The sequence below is a fragment of the Dermochelys coriacea genome, chromosome 2 (assembly GCF_009764565.3).
Source record: "Dermochelys coriacea isolate rDerCor1 chromosome 2, rDerCor1.pri.v4, whole genome shotgun sequence".
NCBI lineage: Eukaryota > Metazoa > Chordata > Testudines > Dermochelyidae > Dermochelys > Dermochelys coriacea.
In genome coordinates, this window is record NC_050069.1 from 7,835,664 (window position 1) to 7,852,467 (window position 16,804).

Below are 16,804 nucleotides of genomic sequence, written 5' to 3' on the forward strand. Positions count from 1 at the left end.
TGCTTTTCTCTCCCATATACATAAACAATGTCTTTGGTGTCCCGAAACAGTGCAAGAGCCAATTCCTTATGTAAGCCATCCTACAACAAACATCACAAGTAAGTTCATGGTTTGCAGCTTCATCACATTTCTCAAGCTGAGCGCCAGATTATTCTGAAAGCATTTTACTAGGATTATAACGATTGCCCATCCCACCCTCCACCACTCCCATCAGGCCATTTTGCCACCAACACTCGTTCCTCAAGTAGAGCACATACATACCCCCAACCTGGTTCCTGAAAAGAGCAAGAGAGCCACAGACTGGTACATCCACACAATCAGTCCAAGACTACAGCACGGGAAACACAGGAACTCACTCTGTACTTTATTCGCCAGCTCCAGCTACCTCTTTGTCGTACCTAAAGGTGTACAGATCAAAGGTGTACAACTTTCACAGCAAGACCTGCTGGCAGGGAAAGGAAGTTGTGTGACATGAAGATGAGAACTTTCTTCACCCCTGTTTTTCTTCCATGTCTTATTATCACATTTGCCACCCATCCACCTTCTCCTGTTGCTGAGTCTGGGTTGCCTGGGTTTTAGATTTTGGTTGATACCGATATTGCACTTCACCACGTCCTGAAGTCTGGACATCTCGAACTAAGAATAATAAGGCTGAGGAAAGGAAATTCAGTAATGCAGCCTGATTTGGAGGCTTGAATAGTTTACAGAATTCACACACCTGGTGTCTACCAGCCTAGAGCATACAGGCCTGCCCAGGAAACAGGAGAAATGTGGTAGTTGGTTCATCTTCTTGTTACATTGAGGGAGAGAGAAAATTGTCTAGGTGGGTCAATAAATGTAGTCCTTGAGCTGGGCTGATATTTGTTTGAATGCTGCATTGTCATTTCCCCCCAGTCTTAATAAATGACTATGTGAAAGGGAAATGTGTTTGTATTGATGTAAATGTGGGATCACTGAGATTATTTGTTCTGGGGCTTGAGGGAGCACCCTGCACCAGCCTCTTCTGTCCCCTGGAACCAGCCCTGTTTGGCCAGCATCATTTCCTATAGCTGGGTACTTCCATCTTGACTTGAAGGCTGATGTCTTTTCAAAAGAGTGACGCTTCATTTGCAGAGTCATAGGATTTAACATGTAGCATGCTTAATAGAGTTTACACACCGTCCTGGGATCCACCAGAAAGAGCCATCACTCCTGTCCTCTGCAAGCCTCTTCAGGTCCCTTTGGAAGACTCTTCATGTATGTTCCGTGACTGATCGCTTAGTGGCACAGAAATTTCTTTGTTATGAAGAGTCCCCTGGAGACTGGATGGAGTCTGCTGTCAAATACAATAAAACGAGAGAAGTTGGAAAATCAGACAGCTGGATCATTAACTAAACTGTCCTGTAGCTCAGTTGGGACATCTGAAAAATGAATGCATCCTGGGAATGGTCCCTGAATACCTGGACTTAACAGTTCTGAAAAAAGCAAAGGAGTATTTGTGGCACCTTAGAGACTAACAAATAAGGTGCCACAAGTACTCCTTTTCTTCTTGTGAATACAGACTAACACAGCTGCTACTCTGAAACTTAACATTTCTGGTAACCTTTGTACAACAGAATGGTGTCTACATATTCATATCCATTCAGTTGGTAACACTTCCTAAATATCAGAGGAGACAATTATATTGATGGATATATTTATGCATTCGTTGGTTCTCTGTGCACTGCAGAATCCTCACTTGGCTCTTTCATGTCTTGCCGTTCCTGGGGTAAGACATGGAGTTATGTGTCAGTGCAGGGCACACTTCTGCAGAAGTTGTGAACAGTTGCATCCAAGTCTTTCTGAAGTTCCTATTTATCTATTTCAGATGAGGCACACATTTTTCATTTTATTTTGAAGGCATAACCCCGAATCTGTTGAACCAAAAATGTATACTTTGGAGCCAGTTTACTCTGTCTTCTTCTCAACATGATTATGACTAACAGCTTTATTATAAACAGTACCATGCATTGTAATAGCATATCTCTCAGGAGACAGGCAGAGGTTAGTTTAATCTTCTCAGTTCTTCTCATTTCACCTATAGTGGTAGGGGGTGCAAGGAATGTATGAGTCTTCCTGGTTGATGGCTCTGTGTTTAAAAGTCTATGACTCTGAGTTTCTGTGTCTTACCTCATTGTTTGCACATTCTTTTTAGAATGCTAATGGTGTTAGGGAGACAAGGCAAGGCTTGTGTTTTGTAAAGAAAAGAGAAATGGGTGATTACAGACTTACACGTTTACTAATGCCTAAAGATGTGTCTGCTGTTCTGTATTTGATCTTCTTAATGTGACTGGGTTGGTGCAGTTGCAGCTAATGAGCCAATTAATTTTGTACAAGAAACTAGCTGCGTGGACGGGGGTCTCTTCTTTTTATGATGGTTTTTTTTGTTGTTTTTTTGTTTTTTTGCCACCATTAGAGTTCTCTGCTGCTGTGAATATGCAGCCCAGTTCCTCTGAAGTTGTTATCAGGAAGCTGCACTGCTGTGCTCTGAACTCCCAGAAGTCCTGGGATTGAGCTGGTAGGGTCATAAATGTACAAGCATTTGTTGGTTGAGTTGTTGGTTTATTTCTGCTGGTAGGCATCACACTCTGTCTTATAAGGGTAGAGTGTGGGATAGCATGTTACGAATAGGTTAAGTAAATCAAATCAACCACTGCAAGGGAAAGACAAATCATAAATATCATGGATTTTATTTTGGAGGCAAAAATCAGCCTTTCCAAAATAAGAAGCAAACATATACACCCTTTTTTAAAAATGAATCGGACACAATGTCTTGATATTTTCCTCTGACTGGGAAGCGTTGACATCTTTGGATAAATCCACTGAGTTATAGGAGTAGATAGATTATACATTTGGGTCTCTGATATTTTATTTTTTATTTATTTTGGCATAATTATAGGTTTGAATGGACTTGCAAAATATTCTGAGATTAATAATGCATGTAAAATGAATTTTGCATAAATGATAAGCTATTGACACTATGACATAATTCTGCAATTTGCATAGGTTTTATGGAGGTTAAATATTTCCAAACCACATCTTAAGGGCATCTGTCATTTACAAAGCAGTGCAAATCACTGCTTTGTCTGGGACTAAAGTAATGTTAATATGAGTACACTACTTGACACCCACTTCTGCTGGTATAAACTAGGGCACAGGGCCCTTGATGAAGACAAATCCAGCAAGCAGCAGGTTGTGGCATTTCATGGTGGTTATAACGTCTGCTCCGCTTTGATCTTCAAGGAGTCAATATCAAGATTTCTAAAAAGTGCTGGCTTGGTTCACTCATTTGGCACAAGACCTTGGCAGGGATCTTTTCTGTTACCCTTTGCGGAAATCAGAGCTGCCATCTCCCATGAGAAACCCTTGGATAGCATAGAGATGTGGATGCTGTCTGCCCTCCATTGGGGGATTAATACCCCCAGGTCTTGATGGCTCAGGGAGCTACAAATTGCATCTTATTGCGTCAACCTGATCCACTTACCGTAATTTATAAATTGGGAGAGCACCTATTTTACATACTCTATAGATCTGATTTTGCGTGTGGATTTACACACATTTCGATATGACCAAACACTGTCATTTTAAGCTTTACTCTGGAAGAACTCCCATATCTGTCAATGAGAGCTAAGTCCCCAATCCAGCACGGAGCAAAACAGGATGTGTCCTGTGAAGTGCTCTTTGAGTTAAGGATTCTCAGCACCTCACAGTCATAGACCCTAAAGAATGATGCAAGACTTGATTCATACTATGTACAAATTAGTACTGGTTGAATTTTTTCTCACTAAAGCATTTTCATCGAAAAGTGGCCTTTATTCAAAAAAGGAACATTTTGACTTTATGTTCCATTTTTCACAATGTCTCACACTGTATTTTTACTGACATTTTTTATAGATTTTTTTTTTATAAAAATATAGGTAATGATTTTGTTTAAAGAAATGTCATGAAAAATGTTTTGGAGAACAAAATGGACCCATTTCAAACCCTGCAAACAAGAAGCAATTTTAAATGTGTTTGCAAAATCCTTCTCCTGTTCTTCAACCAGCCCTAACACAAATACCTGCCCAGTGAAATCAATTAATAATGGCCATTGTGGGGACCCTGATTTTGTCCAATTAAAACCGGTGACTGTTCAACACAGTGCAACAAAAAAATGAAAAAACCCACCACCCTGAGCACTTTGACTTAGATGCGACTAAGTATGAAATTCACTTTCACTTATGTAATTTCGCATAGACGATTTTGCTGTCCATTAACATGGGTTGATCATAGACAGCAGGTGACCTTAATTAGAGGTGTGACAGGGTATGTTCTCATTCTGGTCTCTTCTGAAGTTAGAAATAGTTGGAGACCTTATTCAGGTAAGCACCTTATGTGGTTTATTTTGCAGTGCTTTCCCCACCACTTTCACAAAGGTGTGCAGCTCCCTGTTTACAGTTTCATACAGTCCTTAACTCCCTTAGTCAAGGAGGGGTGACACAGAAAGGATCTTCCTCCTGGGAGATCCCTCTGGCTGTGACTCTGAAAGCTTCCCTCTCTCTCCTTCCCCACCTTCCCATCTTTTTTACCTTCTGTCTAATGGACTAATTAGCCTTTTAGCACTCCGCAGCACATACCAATCTATCAATTAGGCCCAGTTCTTCATAATCAGTTCTACTCCAGAGCAACTAATTAGAAATGCAGTGGCCAGAGTGCTGGATCAGCTGTTGTTTCCCAGCTCTCTGTCACAACAGCTTATCACTGTAAAGAACTAAAATGCAAATCACAATGCTTAGCACTTCTGTAATTTTGTTCTCTTCAAAACATTTCATAATCCTTGATTAATACCCTTGTGTGGTAGGAAGGATTAAGGCCCATTTGAAAACCACAGCCCAAGTGACTTGGTTTAGGTCACACAATGAGTCATTGTAGCTGGGATCATCCTGTTGTGTGCATGCAGGACATCCTATTAAAATCAGTGAAGTGGTGGACAGATAATTGGCTGGATGATCTGGCCAGTAATTCTTGGCTACCGTGTTCGTGTTTTGATACCTAAACTACATCTCTCTCACTCTCTCTCCCTTGTGTGTAAATCAATGGAAATCACTAGTTTGTACAGGACTTGCCTTCACTGCTAAAAATGGTGCATTTTTTACCTCTGGGTAGCTAACACACATGAGTTGCCCTGAGGTAAAACCACAGAGAAGACTAGGCACTTCGGTTTTACTGCCTGGAAAATCACGTGTTTAACAGCTCTATACCTCTTCCAGGGGCTGACTTATGGCAAAACTAAAATGCCTAAAAAAACACTATGTTTGTTTCCTTTGGATAATTTATACATGTTAGTATCCGCAAGTTAAAAAATTGCATCTTTTTAACAGTGGGGACAAGCCCACCATATTACCTATGTATGCCTCATTTGTCATGCAGTGCTAGCTCTGTAGTTTTTTGTTTTGTTTTTTTTTTTCCCTTGCCCCTTAGGATTGCGAGCTACTGTAGCGAATGTTAATTAGGACCTTTCATCTCAAATCTTTTGTACTCCTGGCAAAGCTGGAGTTCTGGACATTAGAGGAACCTGCCAGCTGGGCAGGCTGCTTGCCCAGTTTTTTGCTTTTCCTCTGTAACATCACACCACATGTTACGTATGTAACATTTAGGTAATCATTCAGTAAAGATTCCTTTACTCTGGGTGTTTGCATTGTGGAACAATTTAACATATAGTGTTTGCAAAGCATGATGCTGGTTGTCCTGAAAAAATCCTCATGGAATCTAAAGAATTTTGTGTTGCTATTCCATGCTTAAAAAGTTATTTCCCTAGGAAAAGGGCCTGTTAAATTGCAGCTGTTCATGAAAGAAGAGGTGTAATGTCCTGGGATCCTAGGTAACATTAGGGAAGAGAACAACAATCGCTTTTGCTTTGATTAGACAAATCAGATTACTCAACTTTTTCTGAATTTCCATATAAGGCTGTTCTATTATCGGACAAAGAGTGACTGTCCTCTTTAAATATATCTCCTATAAACTGGCAACCTTGCCTTGCTTTATGCTCCCAAAATGAGCATGTCTCCTGTTACTTGCTATGGCTTGTTTCTGTTTGTCACTTGTTTCCTTATTTACCTTGTGTCATGTCCCCTCTCTCCAACCCAGGTACATGTGTCTAATTCCCAGGGCTTGTCCAAACTGGGAGATTATGCTGTACAAGAGCACGACCTTGTGGAGTTACAGAACATTAGACAGTTAGGATCAGCTCCTGTAAACTGTTGTAGCTCCATTGACTTCCATGGAGCTGCACTTATTATATCAGCTGAGAATCTCTGTAGACAAGCACTGTCCTGTTTAGTATTGTCCCAGCGATATTCCTAGCATATGCACAATGTTCCTCACGTGGCATGTGACCAGGATTCATCAACCTTAGGGCTAACCACAACTAGCTGACAAAATGTTACACCTGATATTCCCTGTCTATGCTATGTGCTAAGTCACATTTAGCATCACGTTATCTACCTTTTCTTTTTGCGAATACAGACTAACATGGCTGCTACTCTGAAAGTTATCTACCTTGACTCCTCAGAGTGTGTTCTAGCACAATGTAATTTTCCAGTGTAGACAAGCCCGTATGGACGACCATGGAAGCTGGACACACATGTTAATTGTTATTTACCAAGCACTGATTAAATTCCCATAGCTAGACAGACATCAAGAGAGAGACGCTCCCAGCCCTATACAGCTTTCCCTGCCCTAAAGAACATGCTCAGGCACCACTCTGCTTTTCCCACTCCAAGTCTTTGGTTTCAAATGGAAAGGGCATGCTTTTTTTCATTGTCTGTATGATACTCTACTGCTAGAGACTCCTGAAATACCCAGGCACTGTGAGCTGACTTAACAGTGTCCAACGGAAGAGAGATCAGAGGTTGCACTGGATGGTAGTGGTTTTGAACATGTGTGTGAGAGTGATGTAATGCCATTATTTTCTGCTAGCACTGAAAACAAAAAGGGGAGAAAAGAATCTGTCATTATTCCAGCAGTATGCTAGAATTAACATAAGACTGTAAATGAACCCTTTGGGGCTGATAGATAGATAGACAGAATCATAATAGCTCTCATTTGTCCTTATAAAGGCAAATTCGATAGGCTTCTGGGCCAAATCCTGAGCTCATTGTGCAGTTTTCACTCCATTCCCGCAGATCGTGCAAAAAGGACCATTTGGTCAGAAACCAGCGACTTCAGTGGATCTCTGCACAGGTTAAGGCCTCTGTTGCAGGGTCGGGTCCTTGATTAAAACCTGTTTGCCATGCTCAGGATTTGGCCGTTAAATTAAGGCATCTCAATCCTTGATAGCTCTGCCCATAGAGTTTCTGCTCTGCTCATACAGATGAATGTATTAAAGAATAAAAAGAGTAGGACCTCCTCCCCAAGTTGTGATGAATGCTTTTGAGTAGGTTTCCTCACATTAAACTCATTTCATTTTCTTTAAGGTATTGAAAGTGCCCAAGTGCATTAGCAGCCTCACAAAATTGTTTCATTTACAAAACAGAATAAAACAAATCTTCTGAAAAGTATCTATGAGTGCGTAACGGCATCTGAAAGCTCAGTTTCCCCCACTCCATAGAAATGTCCCTTTTTAATGTTCTCTGTTTTGAAAATAAAAGAATGAATGAATTAACCAATTTTCTGTACCAAGGATCCATTCAATTTCCTAATGATGTCATGTAAAGTCTTGCCATTGACTTTATAGAGAGTTGGATCAAGTCCTGAAATCTTATTCTCAACTTTCTGCCTGTAGTACTTTCCCCCAGGTGGTTTATATCTACCCAGTGGTCTGCTTTCTCCTCTACAATGCAAACATGCAGCTCCCACTGAGATCAGTAGTCGCTGTGTGCACGTCTCTGAGGGAATGATTTGGCCATGACTATGATATTCCTATTTGAAATACAATCTAACTCTTAATTGCAGCTTTTGCAACATCGATGTTGGTTTCTAAACACAGGACTGGTGTCCATTTAAAACATTGCTTTCTTTGACTGGCATGTATTGATTTTTCCCCCCAACTGGCTGCGTTCGGTAGTTATTAATCCTTCTATTCCCAATGTTTTTTCTTCACTCAGAGGTAAAAAGTGAAGATCTTTATAGCAGGACAAATCAAGAAGCACAAACATAATATACCTCCTGTATCCCATTTTAGAATGTAACTTTCATCCAGTGAGATTACCAGTCCTATAGAAGCCCTGATCTATTGGAGTCCATGGGATTCTTTCCATTCTTTCCAGGCCCATAACCTCTCCATTTTGTATGATATTCATCCGTTACTCTGCCTCTGATTGTGATGATTTAGGCTCCTTCTTTTCGCTAAATTTTGAGTGGCCCTTATGAGCACCCCCTAGTTTTCCAAACTCGCAAACAAAAGGATGTGTGGATCTTTCCTGTTTGTTCATGCCCTCCCCCCGCCCCCCACATTAAATTGCTGCATTGTTGTTGGTGTGAATTATTCCTTTAGCTTTGTACCATGTAATTACCTTCTATTATCTTAATTTACAGATAGTATTGAAGCCAACATTGAGACTGCATCTTCTAATGTAGAATCAGCCAATGAGCAGTTGGCTAAAGCCAGTCAGCACCAAGTAAGTTGGTCTAAAAAATCCTATAGATATATTCAGTAACATTATTTAAAATAAAACAGTTGAAAGCTGTTTTATTTCCATGAGCACATGGCAGAAACTCTGCTGTGTTCTTGCACTACATGGAAGTATAATAAAGAGTAGTCTAAGTGAAAGCTAAAGTCTTTCATATGATTAAATGACTAGTGTTGGCAACTTGGATTTGGAGTAGTCATTTAGAGATATGCATATTAAAGAGACATTTCCCAGTAGGAAACTGAGCAATTAGCTACTGTTGTTCTTGGAAGGATGGCATAAAAAGTGCATCATTTAAGCATATATGTTCTTCTTACTGGAATGTTTCCCTATAATCAAGCAACTCGGTGTTGCCAGCAGACAAGATGCAGTTGGTAAATAATGGGTAAGGAAATGGTGTTCAGCACTTTTTAAGGCAATTTTCATTTTGTTTGCATCAGAACAAGAGTAAATTACACTAAAAAAAAATGAGTCTTGTTTGAAAATAGCTGGACCAAAATGAACAGCTTGACTTTTTGAACTAAATACTTTCTAAGCATGAAGACAGGAGGGAAAAAAATCCCAAATCCATTAAAACTTCATTATTACGTACATTGGATTAGACAGACCAAAAGTTGTTAAGGTAAACTTTGTTTTTCTGAAACATAAATGTATTAAAGCCCAAAGTTAGTTGCTTGTATCCAAACTTGTAGGCATTTTTATGAAAAATTATAGCTTAGATTACACGAGTGAAGAGAACCTTCTCTTTGCTAATTAATATAGGGCATAATTCTGAAGATCTTACTCAGCAAAACTCATTAGGAGTTTTGCCCGTGTAGAGACTGCAGGATTCTGTTCACAGGAGATGAAGTAGTATGCTTTTTAAAGTCTACACTGATTGTCTGATCATAGGTACTGTAGGTGATTAGGCACGTAATAATACTGTCTGTTCAGGCAGAAGCATTTCGGTGGAACATTGGCATGACCTAAATCTATAGAGGGGGAACACTGAATATACGTTTGGGGCAGAAGTGCACATTTATGCACAAATTTCTTAGGCAATAATGTATTATAGGCAATGTTGTGGTTGGAATAAATTGGCTATTTTCATGAATTACCACACATACCAGGAACAACCCAAGATTACTGAACTCTGCTTAACAGAATTCCACTGTCAACAAACTTTAGATGCGATCCATGGGATTTTACTCTGGCCTCTTCGTAGAGTCTGCATTCCAGATCCCTCAAGTTCATAGCATAGTGAACAGAATATCCTATATGGATAATACTATGCAAAACTAAACCACCATTTTACGTACTTAGTGTTGGCTGTTTATGGTCCTGCTTTGAGCAAGGGGTTGGACTAGATGACCTCCCGAGGTCCCTTCCAACCTTGATATTCTATGATTCTAAGAATGTATAAATACATACTTGAGACAGACTGATGAGCTGGATGACTTTGTAGACCACTTGGGTTGAAAGGGGCTGCACTGGTTGGAATGTCACACCCTTTAAAGTCATTAGAATTCATTGCACTGCTCTACACTATCTCTCTGTGTAGCTTCCTTGTTTTATTAAACTGTCAGTTTGCCATTGGATACCCCTATTACCCACAATCTATGGCATGTTGGGGTTCTCCTATAAATGCAGGCTGGCTCACATGCATTTGTTATGTATCTCTTCTTTATGTTCTTTATGAATGTGTTGAAATATTTGAGTTTGAGACCGACTGTAGTCCTTAATAAAGGGAGCTCTGTCAGGAATAAAGTTAAAGTGATGAGTTACTTAGCATAGTGTTTAAGCAGAGCACAGAACAGTAGCTTCAGCAATGCAACATGGATGACTGGCCGCAACCCAGACATGACCATAACAAAGCATAAGTAAATAGCTTTTCTTTAACTCTTACAAAATAGTTTTCAACCAGTGATAAAAATATTTAAGCAAATACAAGTATGCTCCGGCTAAGCAACTTTGCCCTGGTACTTCACTTTTGCAACTGTTTTGCCCTCAGCCTGTGATATCTGTGCTGACAACAGCATTTTGCTTCTCTGCTGTGACTCCCCCCATCCTCCCTCCTATCTGTCTATCTATCTATATGGAGGAAACTGGAAATTTCTCATTACATAAAACCCATGTGAGAAACACACTGTAGCTTATCTTCAATGGCTTTGCAGCCTCCCCTGTTTAAGTTTGTGCTTGGAGAGTTGTTCAATTTGCCACAGATGTACTTGCAGAAGAGGGGCATCTGCTTCATAATGTATGTATGTATGTATAAACACATCTCTGTGTATGTAAGTGTACTTGAATAATAATTTATCTCTCTAGTAGCAGAAAAGAATAGCTTCTCCAGTGGTTAGGGCACTATCTTAAGACTTGGGGGTGAGGGTTTGAGGTGTGGGTTCAAGTCCCAGCTCCCCAACAGATTTTCTGAGCGACCTTGATGACCAAGTCATTTAGGCCCAGATTTTTAAAGTCTTTAGGTATTGCCTAAATCCTTTTAGAAAACTGGAATTATGTTCCTAAATCAGTTAGATGTTGTAATGCTGACTGCAGCAATGCCTAAATTCCTTTACAAATCTGGGCCTTAGTCTCTCTGTTTTTCATTTCCCCAGATGTATAGCAGGGAAAATAGCACTTTCCCACCTCATATTGTGAAGATAAGTATTTTAAAGATTTTGAAGTGATTAGATATGGTGACAGGGGCTCCTATACCTACCGTAGATACAGGTGAATACACATACTCTCTGTACTTACCCAGGAGTTAAATGAAGAGAAATAATATTCTGATAGTGTGTCTTGAATCCTTGGCTGCTGCTGTAAATCTGTGTAGCTCCATTGACTTCTGATTTACACCAGTTGAGATCTGGCCTGCTGTATCTGGATTACAGATGGGAAGTGGTGGGTGAATTTCTGCTGACCATGATATTATGAGTGAAAGAGGTGCTACGTTAGCCCAGAGGCATAACCGAGTTAATTATTTTAGTGAGGATAATTCAATGGCCTGGTATTACTGTGTTCAGCATTGGACAGGCTTAACCTTCATAGTTGACCACAATCTGAATGCGAGTTGTCAATATGATGTAGCTGCAAAAAACACTAATATAATTCTGGGAATTATTAACAAGCATGTTGTATGTAAGACACAGGAGGTAATTATCTCGCACTACTCGGTACCAGAGAGGCCCCAGCTGGAGTACTGTGTCCAGTTCTAGGCACCACATTTTTAGAAAGATATGGACAAATTGGAAAGAGTCCAACGGAGAACAACAAAAATGATCAAACGTTTAGAAAACCTGACCTGTGAGGAAAGGTTAAAAAAACAGGGCATATTTAGTCTTGAGAAAAGAAAACTAAGGGGGGACCTGATAACAGTCTTCCAATATGTTAAGGGTTGTTATAAAGAGGACAATGATCAAATGCTCTCCATGTCCACAGAAGGTAGGACAAAAAGTAAGACGCTTAATCTTCAGCAAGGGAGATTTAGGTTAAATATTTGGAAAAACTTTCTAACCCTAAGGGTAGTCAAGCTCTGGAATAGGCTTTCAGGGGAGGTCATGGAGTCCCCATCACTGGAAACTTTTAAAAACAAGTTGAACTTTTCAGGGATGTTCTAAATTTACTTGGTCCTGCTATAGCACAAGGAGCTAGACTTGATGACTTCTCGAGGTCCCTTCCAGCCCAATGTTGCTATGATACTAGCAACAATAATAATAATTCTAAAGACAAAAGGATAACAAGAAAACATTCTACAAATACATTAGAAACAAGGGGAAGACTAAGGACAGGATAGATCCATTATTCAATGGAGGGGAGTAGGGAAACAATAAAAGAAAATGTAGAAATGGCAGAAGTGCTAAATGTCTTCTTTGTTTCAGTTTTCTCCAAAAAGGTTAGTAGCAATTGGATGTCTAACATAGCGAATGCCAGTGAAAATGTGGTAGGATCAGAGGCCAAAATAGGGAAAGAACAAGTTAAAAATTACTTACACAAGCTAGATGTCTTCAAGTCACCAGGGCCTGATGAAATACATCCTAGAATACTCAAGGAGCTGACTGAAGAGATAACTGAACCATTAGCGATTATCATGGAAGATGGGAGAGATTCCAGAGGACTGGAAAAGGGGAAATATAGTGCCCATCTCTAAAAAGTGAAATAAGGACAACTTGGGGAATTACAGACCAATCAGCTTAACTTTAGTACCTGGAAAGATAATGGAGCAAATAATTAAGCAATCAATTTGCAAATACCTAGAAGATAATACAGTGATAAGTAACAGTCAGCACAGATTTGTCAAGAACAAATTATGTCAGACCAACCTACTAGCTTTCTTTGACAGGATAACAAGCCTAGTGGATAATGGGGAAGCGGCAGATGTGGTATAACTTGACTTTAGTAAGGCTTTTGATACTGTCTCGCATGACCTTCTCGTAAACAAACTAGGAAAATACTACATAGATGGAGTTACTGTAAGGTGGGTACATAGCTGGTTGGAAAACTATTTCTAGAATTGTTATCAGTGGTTCACAGTCAAGCTTGGAAGGGCATAATGAGTGGGGCCCAGCAGGGATCAGTTCTGGGTTTGGTTCTGTTCAATATCTTCATCAATGATTTAGATAATAAGCTTATAAAGTTTGCAAACAATCCTAAACTGGGATTGGTTGCAAGTGCTTTGGAGGATAGGATTAAAAGTCAAAATGATCTGGACTAACTAGAGAAATGATCTGAAGTAAACAGGATGAAATTCAATAAGGACAAATGCTAAGTACTCCACTTAGGAAGGAACAGTCAGCTGCACACATACAAAATGGGAAATGACTGGCTAGGAAGGAGTACTTCAGAAATGGATCTGGGGGGTCTTAGTGGATCAGAAGCTACAGAAGAGTCAACTGTGTAACACTTGCAAAAAAAGCAAACATAATTCTGGGCTGTATTAGCAGGAATATTTTAAGCAAAACATGAGAAGTAATTCTTCCTCTCTACTGCTGATTAGGCCTCAACTGGAGTATTGTGTCCAGTTCTGGGCACCACATTTTAGGAAAGATGTGGACAAATTGGAGAAAGTCCAGAGAAGAGCAACAAAAATGATTAAAGGTCTAGAAAACATGACCTATGAGGGAAGATTGAAGAAATTGGATTTGTTTAGTCTGGAGAAGAGAAGACTAGGGGAGGGACATGATAACAGTTTTCAGGTACATAAAAAGTTGTTACAAGGAGGAAGGAGAAAAATTATTGTTCTTAATTTGTGAGGATAGGACAAGAAGCAATGGGCTTAAATTGCAGCAAGGGAGGTTTAGGTTGGACATTAGGAAAAACTTGCTAACTGTCAGGGTGGTTAAGGACTGAAATAAATTGCCTAGGGAGGTTGTGGAATCTCCATCATTGAAGATCTTTAAGAGCAGGTTAGACAAACACCTGGCAGGGATGGTCTTGATCAGAGTTTTTCAAACCATGGGTCATGGGTTGCGGCATGTAAGGTGCTGGTTTGCCTTGCTCTGGTCAGCACCACCGACCAGGCTGTTAAATGTCCCGCTGGCAGTGCTACCCAGCTAAGGTAGGACACTGGAAGCAGCCAGCAGCAGGTCCGACTTCTAGGCAGGGGGCCACGGGGCTCTGCGTGCTGCCCCTGCCCTGAGCAACCGGCCAATGGGAGTTAGGGAGGCGGTGCCTGCGGGTGAGAGTCATGCGGAGCCACTTCCATGCCTCCGCCTAGGAGGCAGACCTGCTGCTGGCTGCTTCTGGGGTGCAGCGTGGTCTGGGGTGCACCCCGGCTGCACCTCTGACCAGGAGCCACCGGAGGTGAGTCCATACCCCAACCCTGGGCCCCAATCCCCTGCCCCAGTCCTGAGCCTCCTCCAAACCTGGAACCCCTTCCTGCACCCCAAACTCCTCATCCCCAGACCCACCCCAGAACCTTCACCCCCCACCCAGAGCCCTGACCCCCTCCCAGACCCCAACCCCATGCCCCAGCCCTGAGCCCCCCCAACCCAGAGCCCCTCCCACACCCCAAACCCATCATACCGAAGTCTGGTGGGTCACGGGCATCAACAATTTTCTTCAACTGGGTCCCCAGAAAAACGTTTGAAAATCACTGGTCTAAATAATACATAGTCCTGCCTTGAGTGCAGGGGACTGTACTAGAAGACCTCTCGAGGTCCCTTCCAGTCCTACAATTCTATGATTGATTCCATTTCTTTTTATTATGTACTAATTAGTTGTCTTAAATTTATTTTTCTGACAGATGACTAGAGCACAATCTAGGTCATTGAATTCCATCATTCTCTGAAGAAAAATGAAGGAGATAAAATGCTGAGGGTGTCATAAGTGTTAGTCATTATCAGCAATGCAACATAGGGTCACATTTCCACATGAAGTCTTCTGACTTCATTCCTGATCACCCACCAGAGGCTGGCTTTTCTCAACTTCACTGGTATTAGGAAATGAAGGTTGGTGTGGGCCTGAAATGATATTCCAATGCACTGGACTACCACCCCGTGCTTTTCACTTACAGGACTATTCCGTCATTTTTGGGACTATTTGATATAGACAGATCTATCAGTGGATCTGGAGGCTACCAATGAAGGGCTGACTTCAGCTTGTGCAAAAAGAGCGACTCTGGATTTTTTTATGTTCTCTCTTTTATCAAACAGAGGTACAACAGGGTAAATAAAAAAGTTCCACTAGTTTGTTCTGAGCTCCAGTTTTACCTTCTCAGATTCTTGAAGTCCCTTGGCATTTTGAACCTCGCAATGCAATTCATGGTTACTTGTGTTCTGATAAAGGAGTGCTACTGTTCTGAAATTTGTAGGGCAGTCTTGGTTTCTATAGATTTGTCCTTGGAACCTTATTTACCCAGCACATAAATCGTCCCAAATTTATTTTGTTCATACTATGATGATGTAGTGCCATGATGCAATGAGATTGCATCTTAATCCATGAGACTGCATTCTGATATGCTGAGAAGGAAATTGATGCCACATAATTGTTGCAATACAATGTGAATGTAACACAACATGATTACTTGTCTCATGGGAATACGAGAGTGGAAGTGCTCACAGGTCAGAATCCTAACTGAGGAGTAATGGCAGACAAGTGGTAACTAATTTCTTGTGGGTTACTGCTTAGACGTGTGTCTGGAGAATGAGTATAGCTGAATATGCTTCTCGTTTCAGTAATTAGCACTGATTGAAAGTTTTATTTGGGGGATTTTAAAGCTGTTCTGTAGCGATTCTGTCTATGAATGTAATGGGAGCTAAATAAAAAGTCCTGACGTGGACTCAAAACATTGCAAAGGTTCTAAGCAAACTACATTAAAACAGTGATTTTTTTAATTTTACAGTTAAGCATTTGTTTGAACTCCTTCCCAGAGGTAGGAACAAAACTTTCCTACCAGCCAAAATTCCCATGGTTCCAAGTCATGACAGTCCCTTCACAAATAAATAAATCTCCCAAAATGTACTGAATTGCTAATTCATGTCTTGCTTATTCTAACTGCATCCTTTGTGTTCTCGCAGCAGTACTCCCATCATAACTCCTTTCTGTTCTCCAAGCTGAAGCATTACTTCTCTGTACACACTAACACCAACCAGCCCCTTTCAAAAATCTTAGCCCCCTCCCACCCCGCAATCCACTTCCATAAGCATACACAACTGATCTCCTCACTTTCCAGGCTCTTCATTACTCTCACATCTCATTCTCTTGAACTCCTCTCCTTCTACTATCTCATCTCACTCCCAATATCTCTACATCTTCCCTCTCCTCTATGAATTCTGGACTTTTCGCAATCCCCCCTCTTTTTTTCGTTGTCGGGGTTGACCCTTTGCTGCCATCATCACAATTACCTTGAACAGCCTGTTCACTTGCATTGACCCTACTAATTTTTTTGTCCCATGCAGGTCATAATCCACCTTGTAAGAATGCCTTTATTCATGCTCTATGGTCTACTTCCCCACTTACTCACAAGAGTCCTTTCTAACCTTTTATTTTATTTAAAGTGAATTTAGTAATGTTGTATTGCACTACTGTGGGTTCAGCTCTGGTGGCTACAGTTTCCAGCTTAACAGAGTGAAAGTCACCTCTGCTACTTGCTTCAGATTTAGAGTCTCTTGGAACACATAAAGACATATTCATACATTGAGAAGTACAAGGTCTAGTTTGTTTTGTCAATTTTGTTAAAGTTACAATTAAGGTTGTGAGTACCC

At 40.7% G+C, this 16,804-nt stretch overlaps 1 protein-coding gene across 16 annotated transcripts in view; it reads left to right on the forward strand.

Moving 5' to 3' along the window:
* TSNARE1 (t-SNARE domain containing 1) overlaps nt 1-16,804 on the forward strand; it is a 688,236-nt gene that overhangs the window by 474,879 nt on the left and 196,553 nt on the right. For 15 of the 16 annotated variants that reach the window (XM_043507269.1, XM_043507264.1, XM_038393468.2 and 12 more), the window contains one exon: nt 8,533-8,615. The exons of the other annotated variant lie outside the window; for it this stretch is intronic. In XM_043507269.1, coding sequence (XP_043363204.1) covers nt 8,533-8,615 — 83 coding nt within the window. The remainder of the gene's footprint in view (nt 1-8,532; nt 8,616-16,804) is intronic. 16 annotated transcript variants of the gene reach the window in all.